General features: G+C 31.8%; 2 protein-coding genes across 2 annotated transcripts; both read right to left on the bottom strand.

Moving 5' to 3' along the window:
* Positions 1 to 2,360: 2,360 nt before the first annotated feature.
* On the bottom strand, positions 2,361 to 2,854 carry LOC107058200 (glutaredoxin-C1-like). The gene has a single exon (XM_015303611.1). The coding sequence runs from the start codon at positions 2,825 to 2,827 to the stop codon at positions 2,435 to 2,437; it is 393 nt and encodes a 130-aa protein (XP_015159097.1). The 5' UTR covers positions 2,828 to 2,854; the 3' UTR covers positions 2,361 to 2,434.
* A 14,689-nt stretch (positions 2,855 to 17,543) lies between these two features.
* Positions 17,544 to 19,538, bottom strand: LOC102579281 (exocyst complex component EXO70B1-like). Its single transcript, XM_015303609.1, has 2 exons — positions 18,243 to 19,538; positions 17,544 to 18,173 (listed from the first exon to the last, which is right to left on the bottom strand). Exons 1-2 carry the CDS (start codon positions 19,536 to 19,538, stop codon positions 17,544 to 17,546), a joined length of 1,926 nt encoding a protein of 641 aa, XP_015159095.1.
* Positions 19,539 to 22,089: the final 2,551 nt, after the last annotated feature.

The following is a 22,089-nucleotide window of genomic DNA, read 5'->3' on the forward strand; positions in this document are numbered from 1 at the left end:
GAAGGGTTTAAAAAAAGGGGGGGGGGGGGGGAACGAAAATCCTGCCAATCAAGGCCCAAATTCGAAATTCAAAATCAAAAACTCTTTCACCAATTTGGACAAACACTCTTTTCTCTGAAAAATCGTCTCATTCCGGAAGAAGAAAGGGGGTAAGACGCGTGCTTCTTTGGATGCTAGAAACGTAGGATTTGAAAGGGACATCGAGGAAGAAAACAAAAATGGCAATGCTGCTCAGTGTGTTGGAGCCGTTACTGCTTCTGTCTATCGCTGTGAGCTGCTGTTAACGTGAGGGAGGAGAAAGGAATTGCTGGGTCTCTTTTGTGGAGCTGATTTGGGCCGGGTCGGGAGAATTAATTGGGGCTGCTGGAATTTGTTTTGGTGGTGGGCTGGGAATATTTTTTGAAAGGGGAAAATGGGAATGAGCTGGGAATTGATAAAAGAGGTCGGCTGAGAGGTTTGAGAGAATTGGTTAGGCGTATGTATTGTATGTATGTTGTTGTGTTGCTGGAAAATTGGCAAAGAACATGGGATTGTTGGCTACTGGGTACGAATTTGGATTGGCAAAATGGCCCAAATTTGGGTCTTAAAAGAATTGGAGGCTAAGATGGGTATTGGTTATATTTTCAATTACCTAATACTATTGAATTACAATTGTAACCAAATTCAAGTTGAAAATTTAGCCGAATTGAATTAAATTGACGAATTCGGCTAAACAAAATAACACGTATTAATATAATTAATTTATGAGCTTCTTAATCTTAACGAAATAAAATAATTAACTTAATTATAAACTAATTAATTTAACAATATAAACGACCAAATAACCAAATGTTTAAATAAAACTAAAGTTCTTTTGAGACAACTTTCGAACATTCATAAAATATACTAATTAGACACATAATTATATAATAATTAATTCAATTATAAACTAACTAATTAACTCAAAATCGTAAACTATTAAACCACTAAAAAAACTAACCAAATATTTAATTAAACAAAATATTTTGAGACGATTTTTGAATATTTATAAAGTTCAAAAGTATACACATATTATTTAAAAATTATAAAAAGTGACACACCATTTAAAACTAACTTGAAAAATATTTTGAATTTTATAAAGTCAATTATTTTAAATCATTTGAAAAATTAAGAAACTCGGAAATGAATTATTATCGGGGAGTGTCAAAATTGGGTGTCAACAATATACACCTAAATTTTTGCCAAGTTTAGGAGTATTTTTAACGCTTTTCTCGATTTTTTGTTAAGAGATACATGCTCTAACAAGAGTTTGAGAACACTTGCTAAGTCATGTGACAGATCAAAGATGTATCTAAGTTTAGTTAATCAAGTAGAAAATATTTTTAAGGCTGTCAATAATTTAAAAACGAAACTAATAATTTACGCCAAATATAAAAGTGTTTTCAATACTTCTCTCATTTCTATTTAGCTCTAAAGAAAAAATCAAACACAAATATGCTTTGGATGGTCCGATGAAATATTGTTGCTGTATTTTGAAAAGTTGAATAATATTCACTTATGATAAATAAAAATTTATTTCGTATATCTATTTATAAAAAAGAGTCCCTTTTTTTAATTAGAGGTTATTACCCGTTTCTTTTTACCCAAAATTGGCACTTGTATCCAGAGTTAAATCCTCTATCGGGTATGGAGTTCATTGTTTGAACAATTAATTTATCAATATAATCGAAATACTAAAAGAAAAAGCATATATAGCCCGACATTGAATTCTCTTCTTCACAAGAAATATGAAATATATTTAAGTGAAAAGGGTAGAGAAGTCAGGTGAGTCCACTATTTACCAAGTTTCAAGCCTTGCAATACTTACCTCGAAAATTTCTTAATTAAAAATATTAGACACAAAAAAAATTACTCCTTCTATTTAAAAAAAAGAGGCCTAATTTGACTTGGAACGGAGTTTAAGAAAGAAAATAAGACTTTTTAATCTTGTGGTTCTAAATTAAAGTTATGTCAAACGTATAAAAATGTCCTTTAATTTTGTGGTCTTAAATATGTTACGTAGAAAGTTGAAGTTAAAATGTTGCCAAGAAAGATAAGAGATGATTCTTTTTGAAATAGACTAAAAAAGAAACTAGATCATTCTTTTTTAAACAGATGGAGTACTTTCTAAAGTGTGGATACGACACACAGAAATAACTAATTCAGAAAAACTGAGTTGAATAAGAAAAGTTATACATAAAGGAATAAAAACTTATAAGATTGATGAAAAGATAAATATACTAGTATTTAATTTAATAAAAGAAGATTTTATTGTTAGTTACTCGATATAATTACATAAATTATACTATATAAATATATATAGTACTTCATATTTTGGCGCATTTAATATTCGTGGATTTCACTTGCCTTTATCTTAGAGCCACCCATGCATCAATAAAATTCACAATATTTGAAATTAAAGCCAGAGCGCCCCCACTTCTTTGAGAAGAGGGACAAGAGATCCACTAATATGAGAGGCCATAACTCTATCCATCGATCCAATTAGTTCACCACCTATGAACACAACCGGAATGGCGGGTGAGTTTCCAAGAAGCTTGGAAAGAGCCTTCTCCATCGATTTCCCATTAGGGTCATGGTCCAACTCATACACCGTTGGGTTCACACCGAGCTCACAAAACAACCTTTTCATTGCATGGCACATGCAACAACTACTCGAGCTAAATATTACCACCGCACTTACGGATGCTAGCTTCACCACCCTCTCCAATGAGTCCGAACACGATGACCTTTGCTTCACCTTTGTGGTTCGGTGATTCCCCCGAAATGAATTTGATTCTTGATATTGCATTTTTAACACTATAAAAATAAAAATAAGAAGTTGTCCAAGGAATATTGTGAATTTGTGGAGTGATGAGAAATGAAAAGTACAATATATATAATGTAGGGGGGGGGGGGGTCTTTATTTTCTTGAATTTAATTTTATGCATGGGAGATGTGGAATGTAGGTAATGTAGAAGTAATTTTTTTTTTTTTTTGCGTTAAATGAATCATTAAATACTAAAGGTGTACAACAGCCCGTGGCCGTTTGTAATTAATTGCAAAAAGCAATATAGTTGGAATAATTGGAATTAAGATGAAGTGTATACATCGGATAGTAATACATCTATATTGAATTTTTATTTTTTTTATTTTTGGCTTTCCCACTCCGGGCTATATTGAAACCCGACTCAATCAGAATTTACAGTATGTAGTAATATCATATTAAGAATAAAATGTTTTCTAACACATACAAGGACACATACGTATAGGAATATACATGTATCAATATAAATGGTTTAATAAAGTGGAAAATATAAATTAAATTAACCATAATTAAGTAACAAAAATGTATATGCAAATATCTATTATTATACGTATATTGATTTAGTATAACTACTTATAAAGTTTCATTTATTTGCACTTAATAAAGGTCTTAATCTTAAGAGGATTTGTAATTAAGTACCTTTTTAACAACTTAAAAGTACGGTATATTCAAATTTTAAATTTTGAATTGGATGGTCGTTAAATTTTTACCTACGTATAGAAGCTCACATCGCAATAGATTAAGTGGAATTATTAATTGATAAAAAATAATTGTGGATGGTGTTCGAAATTCATATTAGAGTTTCGATTAAATTCGAATAGAGCACTGCATGACTTATTCGGAGGTGGCGTTCCCAACATAATTTTTTTCATACTTAAGATTCAAATCTGAGTCTTTTAATTAAGAATGGAACAGTCTCGCTACTGCTGCAACTGATGTTGATGAGAAACTAATAAAGTTACCAATTGAAACTTGGTAGATCACAAAATTAAATAGAGATACTATCGACAGCAAAGTATTTGTATATCAATTACTACATATTTAAGAACTTCTCCTTTGGGGTTCCACTCATTTATATTCGAGCATCTTACATAAATGTATCACGTAGCAAAACATTTTTTAGTTAAATGGTTGTATGTATATGTAATATATTTATATTATTTAAGAATTATATATTTATGATATATAATTATGTATTAAAGTTGTATATATATTATTATATGAGTAATATTTATACATGGTAACAATTCATCTTTCTCAATGAGCTGACTTTTTTTTCTAATTTCGATCAATTCAAATCTCAGCCATTTAACTTTATTTATTTTAGTAATTCATCTTTCTAATTCCGAGTAGTTAGCTAGTGTAATTAACTATGTCAGCCATTTAACATTTATTTTACTTCTTTTAGTCGGTTTCAAAAGATTTATTTTTCCTTTTTGACCATTGTTTCATTAAAAATTTTCACATAACATGTTTAAAATCATAATATTTTACATATTTTTAATTTAAGATCAATGAGATTTAATAAAAGGCCGCTAGACACTGTCTAGTGGTAAATTTGCTTTAAAAAAAAAAGATTCAAAAGTTTGTTTTTTCTTTCTCAGTTTCATATCAAGTCAAAATCATACAAATAAATTGAAACAAAAAAATAATTTCTTTAATGAATATGTCATACTTCAAAAAAAAAATTACCCCCCCCCCTCCCTTGCAATATATGTGACAGTCTGAACACGATGTTTTAAGAAATAAGAGAAAACTTTATTATGTTTATGAAATTCTTTTTATAAAAATTATTTTAGTGATTATTTTTAGTTGACTTTTCTTTACCATAAAGATAAAATAAGGATGATATTATTAAATAATTATCAAATAAAAAATGTGACATAAATATAACATAATTTATTTTTATTTTTATAAATAGAGAAAATCACTTCTTTCGAATCGAAAGGAAATAAGGAATAGAACATTAAACCTAAAGAACGCACGCCTATTATATAAAATAATAATACTTTATCCGTTTCAATTTATGTGATATTTTTTGAAATTTTAAATTTCAAACAAGTCTATTTTATCTTAAATTTTTCATATATCTTTAAAATATTTTGAATTGTCAATTATAGTAACTGATAATACTTTTTACATAATTTACAAATATATAAATTTCATTTCAAAAATTTTGAAGATTCCACACTCAAATTCTCGGTCAAACTTGAAGTGTTTGACATTCGTAAAACAAAAAGTGTCACATAAATTGGGACAAAAAAAATACTCCCTCTATCCCGTATTAGTTAATTTTCTTTCTAAAAATAGTTGTTTCATACTCCCTCTGTTCCTAATTACTTATCCACTTTTTCTTTTATAGTTGTCCCTAATTACTTGTCCATTTTGACAAATCAAAAAAGGACAATTTTTTTTACATATTATACCCTCAATTAAATGACTAATTATTTTGAAAAATGTAGAACTTTTCATCCACTTCATAATTAATAAAGGGTAAAATGGTAAACTCATTATGTCATTAATTATTTTCTTAATAGTTGTGTTAATTCAAAAGTTGACAAGTAATCAGGGATAGAGAGAGTATTAATTGTCCACCTTACTAAATCAAGAAGATATTAATTATTTTTGTTCTTATCTTATCGTTCTTTTTTTAAAGTCTTCACATTTGTTTGTAAAATTCTGAAGATTTTTTTTTAAGGAATGAATTAGTGAAATTATCTTCTTATTTATAATTATTTAACATAAATATATAAAAAGAAAAATAATCAACTAATATAAAATGAAAAAAAAATATCATCGTATGATCTTAAATATGATACGTGAGAAAGATAAATATGTTGATTTGCCTAGTTAGGCGGCGGAGAATTTAAGGATGCGGCGCGCGCCGCCGCCGATTTTAATTGAGTCTCGTAGGTAACATTGCGTAAGCATAAATGTCATCATGTTGGATCTCTACCAAGTAAACAAGTCTAGTTTGGTAGAATTTAGGTTTCTATAATTAAAAATATATTCATGGCTAGCCAAGTTTTAGTTTCTATAATTAAATATATACTCATAGGTCATAGGAGTAGCTCTTATTTTCAGAGTTTTAAATGCACAAGTAGGGGCGGAACTAGAGGTGTACATATATCGTGTTGGTTTGATATTGTATTGAAAAATAATTAAATTAATTATGTTAATTTATGAAATCTATAAATTAAAATAACATCAAGTTGATTTTTTATTTCAAATTTTTAGCTGATTTTTTCATTTTTTTTCTCACAATTACACAATATTTGAAAAAAAAATAAAAAAAATATGGTTTTACTTATATTTGTGATAAGCTAGAACTTTAAACGTTGATTGAATAGAAACCTTCAAAAAGATTGAAAAATTAACATTAATACAAAAGTCTTTCATTAAATATTAGTGTTCGATATGCTAAATTTATAAGATTAAATGGTATACAATCAAATTGAATACAAAATAAAATATTTACAAAGTACACAATTAACTTTCTATATGAAATCTATAATAATGTAAATGTTACTTTCGATCTGAATACAAAATAAAATAGGGAAAACTATCTTATTAGACATACATCACTATCATATATATTAACTTTACCTCTACTTTCTAACAATTACATATTCCCTCTGTCCCTAATTACTTGTCCACTTTTTTCTTTTATAGTTGTCCCTAATTACTTGTCCATTTTGACAAATTAAGAAAGGATAAATTTTTTTTACCTATTATACCCTCAATTAAATGACTAATTACTTTGAAAAATGCAGAACTTTTCATCCACTTCATAATTAATAGGGTAAAATGATAAACTAACGATGTCATTAATTGATTTCTTAATAAGTGTGTCAATTCAAAAGTGGACAAGTAATTAAAGACAAAGAAAGTATATTACCACTTTTAATATTTTATACCATATATTATTAAAGATATAATCAAATACCGTTTTACTATACACATACTCAAAATATATGTATAAAAGTTGGCAAAATTTGATTCCAGGAAAGAGGGGGCATGCCTGCAAATAGACACAGAGCTGCACCTTCATGATAATAAGCCCTTTTCCAATCTTATCCAAGTTTTTTTTTTTGCAGGCCTTGGCATCAATTAAAGCACGTTCACCGTGCTCAAGGTAGATCTAACAAAGACTTCTATTGAAAAACAAAAGTGTCATCAGTTGGACCAGAATTTGAGACGTTTTTGTCATGTAATCTGGTCATATTTCAACGAGATCGTTGTATATCATATTTTTATAAAATTATGACAATCACAAATTCATTGCTGACACAATTAGCATAACGAAGACCCACCAAAGCCAAAACGCAAAATTTAAATTTCATATTTCAGATTAATATCAAATAATTGGATACATACTTCAGATGCATAACAAGTTTTAAATACATGTATCTGTTATATGCTACATGTAGCTGGTACATAATTAACACATCTAAGTCACGAAGTATGTATCAGATACAAGTATATAATAGATCAAATACTTCCAATGAAATTAGGTGCATGCATCAGATACATACTTTAGATATATTATTTAAAGGTACGTATACTGATCCATATAATTAATGATTTTGATTTATGTAAGATTTCCAAATGAAGGTTTGTATCTAGTTCAAAAACAACAATATACTTTTGTCATAATATCCAACAAAGTAACAATCAACTAGAGTGCGAGATACACATTGTTCTCTAAACATGAAAAATTGAAAAAAAAATCTCGAAATTTTGGAGAAAAAATAAATGGAAGAAATTTGATTTTTTTTAAGAGTTATTAGAATAGGTATACTCAAAAGTTGTTAAAGGAGTGATTTCCTTCTTAAGTAAATTATTTTAGTTACAATTCTTAATTAAATATGTATCCTGCTTTGTTATTTCCTCGGATACATGTATCTGTCGAGTTAAGAGATATGTATTCAACCAACGAAATGTGATACAAAAAGTAATATTTGAAACTATTGTGAAACTAGTAATTAGGATCTAAACTAGTAGGATTTATGTTGTTTGCTCGATAAAATATTTACAAATGCTACAAGCCCAAATTTGAAATAATATATCTAAACAACAAGAACCATAAGCTAATTTAAAATATATTAACAAAGTAGATTGCAATTAAATTTGTTTTTATGTATAACCAAATTTAAATTATATATATGTGTGTATTGCAACCTTGATGCTCAATTTTGTTCTCCCGCACACCCGCTTTTGCAAGACTGGCTGGGGAGAAGTGATTTTTGGGGTTTGATTTGCCTAGATAGGAAGTGTGTTTGCACTGCTTTAAGTAACTATTTTGAAGTGCAATATATTTTTGTCAGCTTAAAAGCTAGGGCTTGTGGTTCATTATCAGTACCTGTTTTAGAGAGATATAACCTCCTTGTTCCTTCTCAGTACCTGTTTTAAAAGTTATTAGAATAGATATACTCAAAAGTTGTTAAAGGAGTGATTTCCTCCTTAAATTAAGCATTTTAGTTACAATCCTTAATTAAATATGCATCCTGCTTTGTTATTTCCTCGGATACATGTATATGTCGAGTTAAAATATATGTATCCAACCAACGAAATGTGGTACAAAAAGTAATATTTGAAACTATTGTGAAACTAGTAATTAGGATCTAAACTAGTAGGATTTATGTTGTTTGCTCGATAAAATATTTACAAATGCTACAAGCCCAAATTTAATTTAATATATCTAAACAACAAAAATCATAAGCTAATTTAAAATATATTAACAAAGTAGATTACAATTAATTTTGTTTTTATTAACAAAATTTAAGATTATATATATATTAGGTTACATGTATTGCAGCTTTGATGCTCAATTTTGTTCTCCCGCACACCCGCTTTTGCAAAGCTGGCTGGGGGAGAAGTGATTTTTGGGGTTTGATTTGCCTAGATAGGAAGTGTGTTTGCACTGCTTTAAGTAACTATTTTGAAGTGCAATATATTTTTGTCAGCTTAAAAGCTAGGGCTTGTGGTTCATTATCAGTACCTGTTTTAGAGAGATATAACCTCCTTGTTCCTTCTCAGTACCTGTTTTAAAAGTTATTAGAATAGATATACTCAAAAGTTGTTAAAGGAGTGATTTCCTCCTTAAATTAAGCATTTTAGTTACAATCCTTAATTAAATATGCATCCTGCTTTGTTATTTCCTCGGATACATGTATATGTCGAGTTAAAATATATGTATCCAACCAACGAAATGTGGTACAAAAAGTAATATTTGAAACTATCGTGAAACTAGTAATTAGAACCTAAACTAGTGGAATTTATGTTGTTTGCTCGATAAAATATTTACAAATGCTACAAGCCCAAATTTAATTTAATATATCTAAACAACAAAAATCATAAGCTAATTTAAAATATATTAACAAAGTAGATTACAATTAATTTTGTTTTTATAACAAAATTTAGATTATATATATATTAGGTTACATGTATTGCAGCTTTGATGCTCAATTTTGTTCTCCCGCACACCCGCTTTTGCAAAGCTGGCTGGGGGAGAAGTGATTTTTGGGGTTTGATTTGCCTAGATAGAAAGTGCGTTTGCAGTGCTTTAAGTAACTATTTTGAAGTGCAATATATTTTTGTCGGCTTAAAAGCTAGGGCTTGTGGTTCATTATTTTAGAGAGATATAACTTCCTTGTCCCTTCTCAATGTTCGGGTCTTCCCCTCTCGATGTAGTGTCTTTCACTCTTCAACACTTTATCGCAATGCCAAAAGGTAGGATTTCTGATCTTTTAGGAAAAGGATATCGAATGATCGATTCACCATTGAGAACATTAATCCCAAAAAGAAAAATATTGTGGTGTTCTAATAACGATATTATCCCTTTTATCTTTCAAGAATTAAATCAAGAGCGGTGTTTTTTTTCAACGCCAAATCAAATCACAAGTCGGGCTTTTTAAAAAAAAATTGAATTAGTGTATCGGTTCGATTTGACTTGTCAATTGGCATGTACACCCCTAGGCGAAATATGAAGGGACAATTTGAACATCCTTCAATAAAAAAAATACTCTTTCCATTCACTTTTACTTGTGCATTATTTCAAAATAGATCTTTCAACTAATTATAATTGTAGACCTCACATGGCTAACAAAATTCATCATTATTGTCTTCTTAATTTGTCAGCTCCAAAGAGAAACTCCGTGAAATCTAATATCATTTTCACTATTTTCTCCTTAGTAAACAGAAATGGATATTAGGTTAGTAATATTAGGTTAGTAAATAATATTTCAGGAGTAAATTCTCTATTGGAGAAAGTATAGAAAATGGTGTTAGATTTTATGGAGTTTTTTCTTTGGACTTAACAAAAAAGACAACAATGGTGGATTTTGCAATGCCCGTAGGGTCTATGGTTAAAATTAACACTTCTTTTTACGGAAAAGGATCAAAATTGCCCCTGAACTATGAGATATAGACCACTTATACCCTCCGTTACATTTTAGGATAAAAAATGTCCCTGCTGTTATCCTAAGAGACCACAACTACCCTTAAGACTTAACAAAAGTGATTTGGCAAGCCACATGGTACTAATTCCGCCACATAAGTTTGCCAACTAGGATACCCACTAAAAATTTGACCCAATTAATAATTCAACCCTAACCCATTTTTGCTAGACCCAGCCTACTAAAATTAGGAGAGAAACATATCTTTTTCACCTCAATCGTTTTTCACTATTCAATTCACCAAGGAGAATTTTTTGAAGAACATATTTCACTTGAAGAATCTCAATTTTGAAGAATCTTTTCTTCAAGAATCTCGATCTAGAAGGTAAATTCTCTTCTATTTCAGTATGTAACTGATTTTTTGTTTACTTTCAGTAGGATTTTAAACATTTTTCATAGTTGTATTTTGAAGTTAGGGTTTATATGCAAAATTGGTTTGTCAATATTTTAGTATATATTGATGTATATTCTGATAATTCTTCATATTTGAGATAAAATACTACTTTTTCTTCAATTTTACATGTGTTGGGATTTGATCTGTCGGGAGGTGTTAAAGTCTTGTATGTCATTTATCTTGTTTTGAGGTCCTTTCTTGATGTTTTTATGTTGGTATTGACACATATTTAGGCTATACTTTCAAATAATTTAAGATTTTTATTCTCGAATCTGAATGTGTGGTCCCAATCTAAGCATTGTTTAATCCCTCCTTTTGATGGTTTTTTACTGCTAAGTCACTTGCTTTGTTTTTTATATGTTATAAAAGTCACTTTCTTCTTGTTAGAAGCTTTTTTCTCATTTATATGTGCTTAGTTTATTAATGTGGGGTCCTATATATTTATGTTTTGCTATTTTTTTGCAGAAAATTCAATATGGAAGATATGCATATTGATCTTTTGTTTCACCATGGAGGTAAATGGACTTTAAAACCTCACCTACTATATGATGAGAGGTATGTTCATTCTTTGAGTGCCTTTAATTCCAATCACCTAAATTTGATTGACATAAAAGAGGTATTTGAAAATAACTTGGGCTTTGTATTAGTTAAACAAGTACTTGTGAAAGGACCTTCTGGAAATTTGTTCTTGGTTCAAGATTCTGATGGAATTAGGATACTTCAGGAGTTACTAACTGAAGCGTTTAGGGTAGTTCATGTATTTGCTGTTGATGATAATGAAGAAATTATTTTTGCCCCTAACATTATCAATCATAATGAAACCTATCATGTTCAGTGTGAGTATGGGACTGACGCCGAGTCAGAAAGTGATGATGGTTTGGTTGATCCTACTTCAGATGGTGAGTATGACTTTGATGAGTTGGAGCTCATTAAGATGCAAAAAAAACAAGGAAGTCAATGCTAATCTAAGTCATTACAAAGACCTGTTTCTTAATATGACCTTTAAGAACTTAGATGATGCTAGGAAAGCTTGTAATTTATATGCCCTAGCGATTAAAAAACCTTTGAAAATTGCAAAAAGTGATCGAAAAAGATTAAGATACAGATGCATAGAGGGTTGTCCATTTGCAATTCTTGTTTCACTTGATGGTAAAGGTCCAGGATATAAACTTAAGAATTTTAAGCAAGAACACAACTGTGAAGAGGCATTACACAATCCTAGAGCTACCACAAACACTTTATCCCATTATTTCAAAAGCAAAGTTCAGAATAATCCCAAGTATGCGTTGAAGGATATGAAACAAGACTTGATGGATAATTTCAACTTAAATACTAATAATTCAAAGTTGAAAAGGGCCAAGAGAATGGCCCTTCAAAAAATGCAAGGCAGTTTTTTGGATGAGTACAACAGATTGGAGGCGTATGCAAATGAAATTAGAATGACTAATCCCGGTAGTGATGTGGTGATCAACTTATCAAAAGATGCAATGGAACAAGGAAAAAGAAAATTTCTCAGAATGTACATTTGCTTTAATTCAATGAAGGTTGGATGGAAAGAAGGATTAAGACCATTCATAGGACTTGATGGGACCTTTTTAAAGGGCCAATGCAAGGGGAAATTATTGGTGGCTATGGCACAGGATTGTGATAACTCTTTCTATCCATTGGCATGGGCTGTAGTGGATAAGAAGACCACTACGACATAGACATGGTTCTTACAGTTGTTGGAGAAGTCATTGAATCTGAAGAATGGTGATAGCATCACATTTATGTCTGACATGCAGAAAGTAAGTAGTAATTTGTGTTTATGTAACCTAATAATATACAGTTTTTTATAAGTACTAATTGGTTTGATATATACAGGGATTACTGAATGCAGTGGAAAATATCCTTCCATTATCAAACCATAGGTACTATTAAGATGCTTTTAAGTGCTATCTTGGTTTTGCTAACTAACATGAACTTCTAATTATTTATAGATATTGTGTAAGACATGTTGAGGCCAATTGGATGAAGAGATTTAGGACCAGAGAGATGAAGAAACTTATGTGGTGGGCTGCTTGGTGTACTTATGAAGAAGATTTTAAGGATCAATTGAATGCTCTTGGTGTATTATTAGAGGAAACTGCTAAAGATTTGGTCAAGTTTCCACCACAAAAATGATGCAGAACATATTTTGCTACTGTGTGCAAAAATCAGATAGTAGATAATAATTTCACTGAATCCTTCAACTCTTGGATCTTGGTACCTAGAGGCAAACCTATCTTGAAGATGCTTGAAGAGATTAGAGTCAAAATAATCAACAGGTTGAGAAAGAAGGAAAAAGAGGCAGAAACATGGAACATTCATTACAAACACAGTCCTAAGTGTATGGAATTATTTATTACCTACAGTAAGATTGCCAACTTATGCAAGCTTGAGTTTAATGGGGACCTTGGGTTTGAAGTGTCTGAGGGTGAAGATAGGCACATAGTGAATATTGTGGAGAAGAAGTGTAGTTGTAGGTAAATATATTAATTGAGACTATTATGTAACTTTGATTATGTAATATTCACACGAACTAATTATTGCTTTTCATTTTAGGTCTTGGCAGTTGACTGGCATCCCATGCCCTCATGCCATCAAGGCATTGCGCTACAAAAATATTGAGCCTCGAGATGAAATAAGTTGGTGGTACACTAAAGAAGCCTATCTTAAAACATACGGGGCCAAGTAGTTGCCTATGAGAGGTGAACTATTCTGGCAAGTATTGCCAGAACATGCCATGGACCCACCTGATCTTGTGAAAACTATTGGAAGGCCAAAATTTTAAAAGAGATAGAGAAAAAAATGCAGCAATCAAAAGAGCTGGAGAGTGGTCTCACTCAAGAAAAGGAACTAAGATGACATGTAGCAAGTGTGATTCACAAGCTCACAATGCAAGGTCTTGCAAGGTAACAATTTTTTAATTTAAAAGTTAGCTATACAATGTTCATATGAACTAATTTAATGGCTTATTTAAAAATATTTTAGGCTAGTGAGGAAGGAAGCATTTCAAGTCTTAAGAGGAAAAGGGGCATGACTGAAGAAGTAGAACAAGATGAAGAAGTTTTTTATGTCAATAGCTCAGCCCCTCAACTAACTCAAGAAGGAATTGAAAGTGACATATCTGCACCAAGACAGAGACAATATGAACCTTTTGGTCCTACTAGAGAACTTGAAAGTGATCCTGTTTTAAGGCCTCGTATAATTTTTGAAGAGTTAACAAGGCATAAGATGAGGCAGAACCAACAAACAAGATCTGCCAATAGAGTGATCACTTTCATAGGTGATCATAGAGGAGTGAGTGAGCCTACATATTTGCCTTACTCACACACTAAAGTCACATGGAAAGGAAAAGAAGTTATGACTAGTAATCAGTTGGAAAGGGCCAGGGAGAAGAAGGTGGGGAAGTTGAAGACCAAGATAGCAAATGGAAGATCCCAAATTTAGACTCTTGGTAGTTGGAAGTATTATGTATGTGCTAGCTTCTGTTATTTTTTTTTTTGAGATACTGAAATGTTGGTTTTTGTATGATCTGGCAAATGCAAACAATGGCATTACTATTTTTATTTTTTTTTATGTTATGGATGCAAACAATACACAATTGTTTATGTTTTATTTCGAACTGAAGCTTTGTTTTGAATGAATATTTGTTTGGCCCGTTTTTGCTTCAGGTTCTTGGTCTGTTTTGGGTTAGTTAAGGTGTTAATTGTTATGGTTTGGATTCCAGTATTGTTGTTTGGCCAATTTTTGAAATTTAACAGGTGATCAACAAGTATTATTGTTGCTTGTTGCAGTTAAGTTGTTGTTATGGTATGAATTCCTTTGTGTTTTTTGTGTTGCTCTCCTGGAGAATCCTTTAGTCGTCAAAGTCAGTGACTATTGAAATTGATCTGGTCTTATGGACAACAAAACATCTGATCACTTTATTCGTGTTTGTTTTGATATGGCGGATGCGTATGTGATCGAACAAATTCATGGGTATTCGATAAGAAATGATATTGATCCAGGTCCTCTATTCAGGGGTGGATTAATCAAGGCTTGCGAGTGTTGTGAGTGTCTTGAGAAAGCTCATCTTATGTTTCTTAGTAATGTGGTTGTTTGGAGTAGTATGATATTAGCTTTACGCATACGGGCAAACACTTGTGGGTTTTGAGACAATGGAGAAGGCTAATGTCAGGCTTGATGGAATTACTTTTCTTGCACTTTTTGCTTTTGATAACACTGGTCTTTTGGCCTTGAATATACTATTACTCAATTGATGCAGTACTACTGTTTATTTTGTTCATCTAATATTGGACTTAGACGAGCTTAAATATAGTAGAGTAGACACTACTCCGATAACTTGATACACCACGATTCTAACTAAGAAAGAGCAGGTGTTTTTGCTTTTGCTAAATTCTTTTGCTTCCTCAAGATCATCGGGATTGGTTTCAAGGCTAAAGCGGAATCTCATGGTTGTCTGTTATACATCAAAATTTGGACTAGAGAGATAGCTGAGCTTCACAAGACAGGCAGCAACCCAGTCTTTGTGGTATAGAGGGATGTCAGATTTCAGAACCTTCTGCAGTAATTTCTTATGTATGTATTTTGGATTAACTCAAATTCGTATAATTGTTTTCAATTTGTTTGGGATTGCAAAAATTCATTGTTGATTACTTGGTGTATATGATTTTTCGTTCTAACTTAGCTTAATAGGAGTAGATTTTACTTCACAAATTTGAGTGTATTTGTTTGTTATCAATATTGAGTCTATGTGTTGTTTTGTGTATGTTACTGTATGCGACATGCAAAAAAGCACGGAAAGCAGGCTGATATTTCTGAATTTCGAGCTCAGCTTGATGCATTGGGCTTAAAGATTATACAAGTGATGGGAGATGGAAATTGTTTCTTCAGGTTTGTGGTGAATTGAATAATGAAAATGGAATGAGGTGAAAAATATGACGTTTCCCTCCTAAATTTAGTGGGTGGGTCTAATAAAAAATGGGTTAGGGTTGAATTATTAATTGGGTCAAAAATTTTAGTGGGTATCCTAGTTGGCAAGCCTATGTGGCGGAATTAGTGCCATGTGGCTTGCCAAATCACTTCTGTTAAGTCTTAAGGGTAATTGTGGTCTCTTAGGATAACGGCAAAGGTATTTTTTATCCTAAAATGTAACTGAGGGTATAAGAGGTCTATTTCTCATAGTTCAGGGGCAATTTTGACCCTTTTCCGTTCTTTTTATATTATTAGGATTAAGATAAAGGACCAAAATGAACATTTTTTGTTGTACATTAAGGACCATTTCAATCAAGTGAAATATATTAAGGACCAAAACGAACATCTTTGTTATACATTAAGGACCATTTCAATGAAGTGAAATATATTAAGGATATAAAACATTACCCATACATTAATATCCATTTTGGTCATTTTCTCTTTAAGAAGTATTAAAAGTTCTAAAAAAAAATTACAACAACAACTCAATTCTAACCCACCTAAACAAACACACATACAAATTATTTTTTGATAGATCTAGGATCCTTCCTAGTCTTTACCATTTGCTCACTTATACACTGTCACAAATATTGTATAACAATATATATTTAGTGAATACTCAGTGTATATACAATATATATTGATTATACACAAACATACACAAAGTATACATTGGTTATAAAGGCCCAAAGTGTATATTTGATGTAACTAATGTATATTCTTTTGAATATCAATGTTATATATTATACAATGTATATACATCTTTATCGGAAATAACCTCTATACCTCTAAGGTAGTGATAGGGTCTGCATACATTCTATCCAAACCTCACTTTATGGAATTACACTGGATTTTTTTGTTGTTTTTGTTGTTGAATCTATATAAATCTCCTATACAAAAATCATTAAAACCAAAGGATCGGGAGAAGGAGGTGGAGAAGATTCACTTCTTCACACAAAAAGACACAATTCAAACTAAAACAGTTGAGCTAAGACCTTCATACTCCTCCAACAAGCACCATTAAATTATCAGCAACATTTATAGTGTATATAAAATGTATATACATAGTATACACATTCATTATACAATACATATACATTTTATATACATTTGCAAGGTCACTACAAAAACTTTGACATTACAATATGTAATTGTAAAGCTATTTCCTTTATTCTGTCCACATTCACAATAACTTGACCTACAATATGTAATTGTTCTAATATTTCCACCCTTTAAATAATGAGTATGGACCTTAAAACCTAAAGTTTGTCCTTCTTCTTTGTAATGGCTCGAAGCAACTTGCTAATTTATTCCATTGTTCAAATTGAATGATGTTTAGGTCTCCAACGAACTTGATTTGCATAGTCTCCCATGCTATTGGAGACATTTTACCATATCCATTGGTATCACTCCATAGGTAGTTTATATATATATATATTGGCTATTAACTTGGACACATTTTAAGGAAGAAGGAATACCAATCTGTCTATCTCCACGAGGTAGTGATAAGGTCTGTGTACATCCTACCCTCCTCAGACCTCACTTGTGAGATTTCACTGGATATATTATTATTGTTATCTACATTTCAAACAGGTAAGGAGACAAAATCTCCGCACCCAAGTCCTTTTTTGAAAATTACAAACTTGGAATTGAAATTCTACCTTTTAAGTGAGTTCGAGATATGAAAACAATTTATCAAATATCATAAACAGACAAAAAATTCAAATTCAAAACTTCAAATTTAAAGTTCATATAAAAGGGGAAAATGAAATACAATAATTAATAATATGTCATACAAAATTCTCAACTCTGCTTACTATTTATCACTCTTTCTGCATTATGATTATAACAACTATGTCTTCCTCCTAGCCATTGATGTAGAATTACCATCGAAAAAATCGTCGATCAATATTTCAATATCCTCTGGCTGATACTTTATATACTTCTCTGCTTGCTTTGCATTGTCCAAATACTGTCTAAATCTCCCAAAAAATGATCTATAAGCAGGAATCACCAATGAAGATATCGAAACTCGAAGCTCTGATTGAAGTTGCTCATCACTCACAACCCAAGTACTCTGACTCCTATGTATTTCATCGAAAATCACATTGAAATTCTTGAACCTCTCTTTAACTGTTGTTTTCGCCACTTTCCCGTGTACTTGCATTCCATCATGTGTTAGGATTTGAAGTACTTTACCAAATGTCTCCCTTTGATAGTTCTTGTGGTAATGTCTAACGATCGTTGATCGTCTCCTACACCACGTATCGCCCATCACTTGATGTATCTCCGCGGAACCTTTCACTTTTTGTAAAATGTACCTACCATTGTTCATTAGAAAAATATCGCGTAAAGCAGGGTCTCTGTAAAGGTTTGATTTTGCTTCAAGATTCGTGTCAAGAAGGTCCATTATCGTCACGAGCTGTATTGAAAATGGCGTTGTCTCGGAGTCACAATGTGGGCTATTGTTCTCTGCTTCTACCTCCAATGTTGGCATCAATTTGGTAGGGGAATTGGAATTGGCATTGGCATTTGATTCTTCGAATTTTACGTGTTGATGGAAGATGTGCTCTAGGGTGATTTTGTATTCACAAGCATATTTTAAATAATTCATAACGTAACGCGTTAGGGGGTGCACTGCCCCACCAGGGACGGGTGTCCTTGCAACGTCGTTCTTTATGGAATTTTCGAGATCACTAAATATACTTACAGCTGATTCACCTAACCTGTCTATTGTAGCTTGAATCTCTGAATTCAATTCGTTCTCACATTCATTTGAGGACGAGTTTTTTATGGATGGAATGAGATCACGCAAAGCTTCATACATGTCTAGGTATTTGAAGAGTTTCTCTGCGGAGCGTTTGGTCATAGTTACAGCCTCAGCAAAGTCGAGAAGCTGAATGACAATTGCGCGAGCTAGGTTGCTAAATAGGCTTTGAGAATTCATTGGAGACTCGGAGAAAACAGAGTCCCCGAGTCTCTTTTCACCGGGGAACAGAGTTGTTGAGCAACTTTTAACAGCTCTGATCCACCGTGTGATCTCTCCTTCTAAAGAATCCCATTGCATTCTTTGAACATCCTCCATGTTGATCTTCTCGAATTCGAGCTTCTTCATTTGTTCTACACATGCATTTCTTCTCGTAATCGAGTACACTTGACAACATTCTGTTTCATAGCCTGCCATGATCATGGTAGAGGCTATTCGGTTCATTCTTGTCACCGTGTCAGGAGGAAATGACGGATGTTCCTCCTCTCCACTCGAGTCCGAAAGAGTTAAACTACATTGTTCCCCATCTACTAATAGCCTGTTTGAATTGAAGGAAGAGTTTTTATAAACTTTAACATGACTTGAAGAAGAATCTTCTAACAAGGCTCTCAAATCCTCTTCCATTAACGTCATGGCCCGTTGTAGGACCATGCTCGTTCTGTTCAACGACCTAGTGGTCGTTGAACCTGAAGGAAATTCACTCAAGGAATTAGTCAATTTGGATAAACGTGACACTGCTTCAACGAAAAAGTTGTCCTCCTCTGTCATCTTGCATAATCTTGTGGACGAATTTTCACAAGTATTATGCTTGCTGATTTTCGACTCGATGATTTTTGAGAATGTCTCAATGATTTCAGGGACTTCAGGGGGATTTGATTTATCATGACATGTTGAAAGTTCATCGATGAATCGATCAATATCATCCGATAACTTCTTGACATCCTCATTGTGATGATTCAAGGAGTGATCCAATTCTTCCTGGCTGCTTTTTCGCGAATGTGGATCAGTTGATGTGGTCGGATGAGGTGGTTTAGGGCTGCCCGTGAAGCTACCATTTTTATCTAGGTGATTCTTCACCATTTTCGATATAACCAAATTTCTAGATCAAGTCAATAGATTGAAAAAATAATAATGTTCAAGTGATGAAAAAATGAGAGGAATGAACAAAATTGATTGATTGAGAATGATGAAATGATGATGTTTAATTTTTGTGATAGAACGAGTTTATGGGAACAATTGGTTGGTACAAGTTGACAATTGACCCGGTTGACAAGTTTTAGTTAGATAATTGTGCTTCACACGACTTTATCTTTTGTGTTAGCAATGATTGGATTGCATTTTCTTAGTAATGGTTGCCCACTACTTACTAGTCCACATGGTAGTGGGATGGTAAGCATATCTTCATTCTTAATTAGACGTTTCAGATTCGAATAATGATGATGAAATTAGGATAGGAAGGGAGTTATAACAACTGAACCTCATGTTTTGAGTATTTATAAACTTTGGTATAAAACTTGTTGGATGGTTTGAGATGAGACTCGAGGGGTTTGGACGTGTGTTGGATTGGTTTTAAGTTGATGCGACTGAGATCGCAGAGATGAGAGACTTGACTAGCGTCGTGATAGCGAGGTCATGAACCGTGATCCCTAGAGATGTTCACAAGTCAATGTTTGTGATTAAGTGTGGCGAAATCAAATTCAATCTGTATAATCCGTCAGAATCGTTTAAGTTTGAGCGGATTATTGACCCGATCATTTATTAGGTCGATTCATGATTTCACCCCATTAAGAATTGGATTGATATGAGGTCTGAATTGACTCAAGAGAAATTTTGTCAAAATATTTATTTAATTTAATATGTTATATATAGCCATAATAAAGAAAAATAATAATTTTTTTAGCTATTAAAAAATTATGTAAAAAATCAAACACACCAACAAAAATTTAGTAATAATTGAGCAGGTTGGGTTTATGACTCACCTTTAGCCCATTTAAACTCAACACATTTCAACTCAATTAGCCTTTGGGCAGGTCAATAAACGGCCTATTTAAACTTAATGCATTTCAACCCAATTAGCTTTGGGTAGGTCAATAAACCACTCATTTAAACTTAATGCATTACATCCCAATTAGCTTTTGGACAGGTCAATAACGTAACCCGCCCATTTATTAACTTAGCTAATTTAACCTGCCCAAATTCAACTCAACCCGCTCATTTGACATATCTATTTGTGACCATAAGGGTTGTACCTTGAAAGTCATGAAGACTTTGACTAACTCGTGTTCGTGAACACGAAGAGATGATTTGCGAAGAAGACTAGGTCATCGATGATCGCAATCATGTTGAAACTTTGAATTTTTAAAAATCAATTTTTGCAAGAAACCAAATTTTGTTCTTGAGTTTTGGGACTTCTATGTAAGGGTGCACATCGATCGATTCAGTCTGCTTTTATATATTATTGGGGTTTAACGGTTTTTGATTTGTGAACATGCTAAATCAATAACCAAATGAATAAGATTTAATATCGATTCTCACTTGATCGTTTTTGGTCCTTAACGATTTGGCTTTCGATTTAACAGATAAAAAATATTCATATAATCATATATACACAGGTTCATAAAATAAAAATTGTAGCAAGACTCGTGCAATAAACTGCAGAAACAACGTTAACTGGCTATCTTTATCACAATCAAAATCTAAAATTAAAAAGAGAGAAGGTAATACTAGTTTGTGTCGAGAAGATAGATGGTGTCTCTATATACTTAGGAGTAAAATAGTAATTTTAATATAATTTTATTAGGTTATCGGTTTAACCATTAACCAAAATCATAAAATCGAAGATCGAACCGATAACCAACTAAATAAAATTACAAAATTGTTAACCCAATAATATTTTTTAACCATTAATCAAAATCATAAAATCGAAAATATAACCCACTAAATATATTACAATAACCCGATAATATATTTTTAGGTGCAATTTATCGGTTAAATTGATTTTTTCACACCCCACTTCTTTGTCACATGGTTTGTACCGTTTTTAGCGAAAATAATCACGAATCAATGAGGTTACAAAACTTTTTTTTGGATTATTTACATGATTTAATTCGAGCTTTTACCTTCAAAGTTTTTGTTTTTTTAAAAAAAAAAAAAAAAACCAGACATGGAAATTTGGGACTTCAATCCCAAAATCCCTTGTTTGCAACGAATTTTAAAGTAATAGAACATAAATTTTAATCACAAATAAATATGAAGAAACCTGATTTTATTTTATTGATAAATAGTACAGTTATAATTTTGTTCCTCCCTTAATTCTTCTCTCTAAATTTTATAGGAAGATTTGGATTTGATCTCACTTATGGATCTTCTTGAAGTATTTTGATTGTCAAGAAGATTACGACATATTTTGATCTGTTTATGATTATTTCAAGATTTTATGAAATATTCAAGATGCCTTTTGAAGAGAATTTAATACCTTTATACATGCATAATTTAGGGTTTAAGGTAGAATAATCCTAACTGAAATCGAATATATCTTGTAGAATCCAATTAGAATTGAACACGTCTTATAGAGTCTCATAAAATTTCAATGTCTACCCCTCCAAGTCTCCAACTAAGCAAAATGAGGATT

Source organism: Solanum tuberosum, unplaced genomic scaffold (assembly GCF_000226075.1).
Source record: "Solanum tuberosum cultivar DM 1-3 516 R44 unplaced genomic scaffold, SolTub_3.0 scf00457, whole genome shotgun sequence".
NCBI classification, from domain to species: Eukaryota; Viridiplantae; Streptophyta; class Magnoliopsida; order Solanales; family Solanaceae; genus Solanum; species Solanum tuberosum.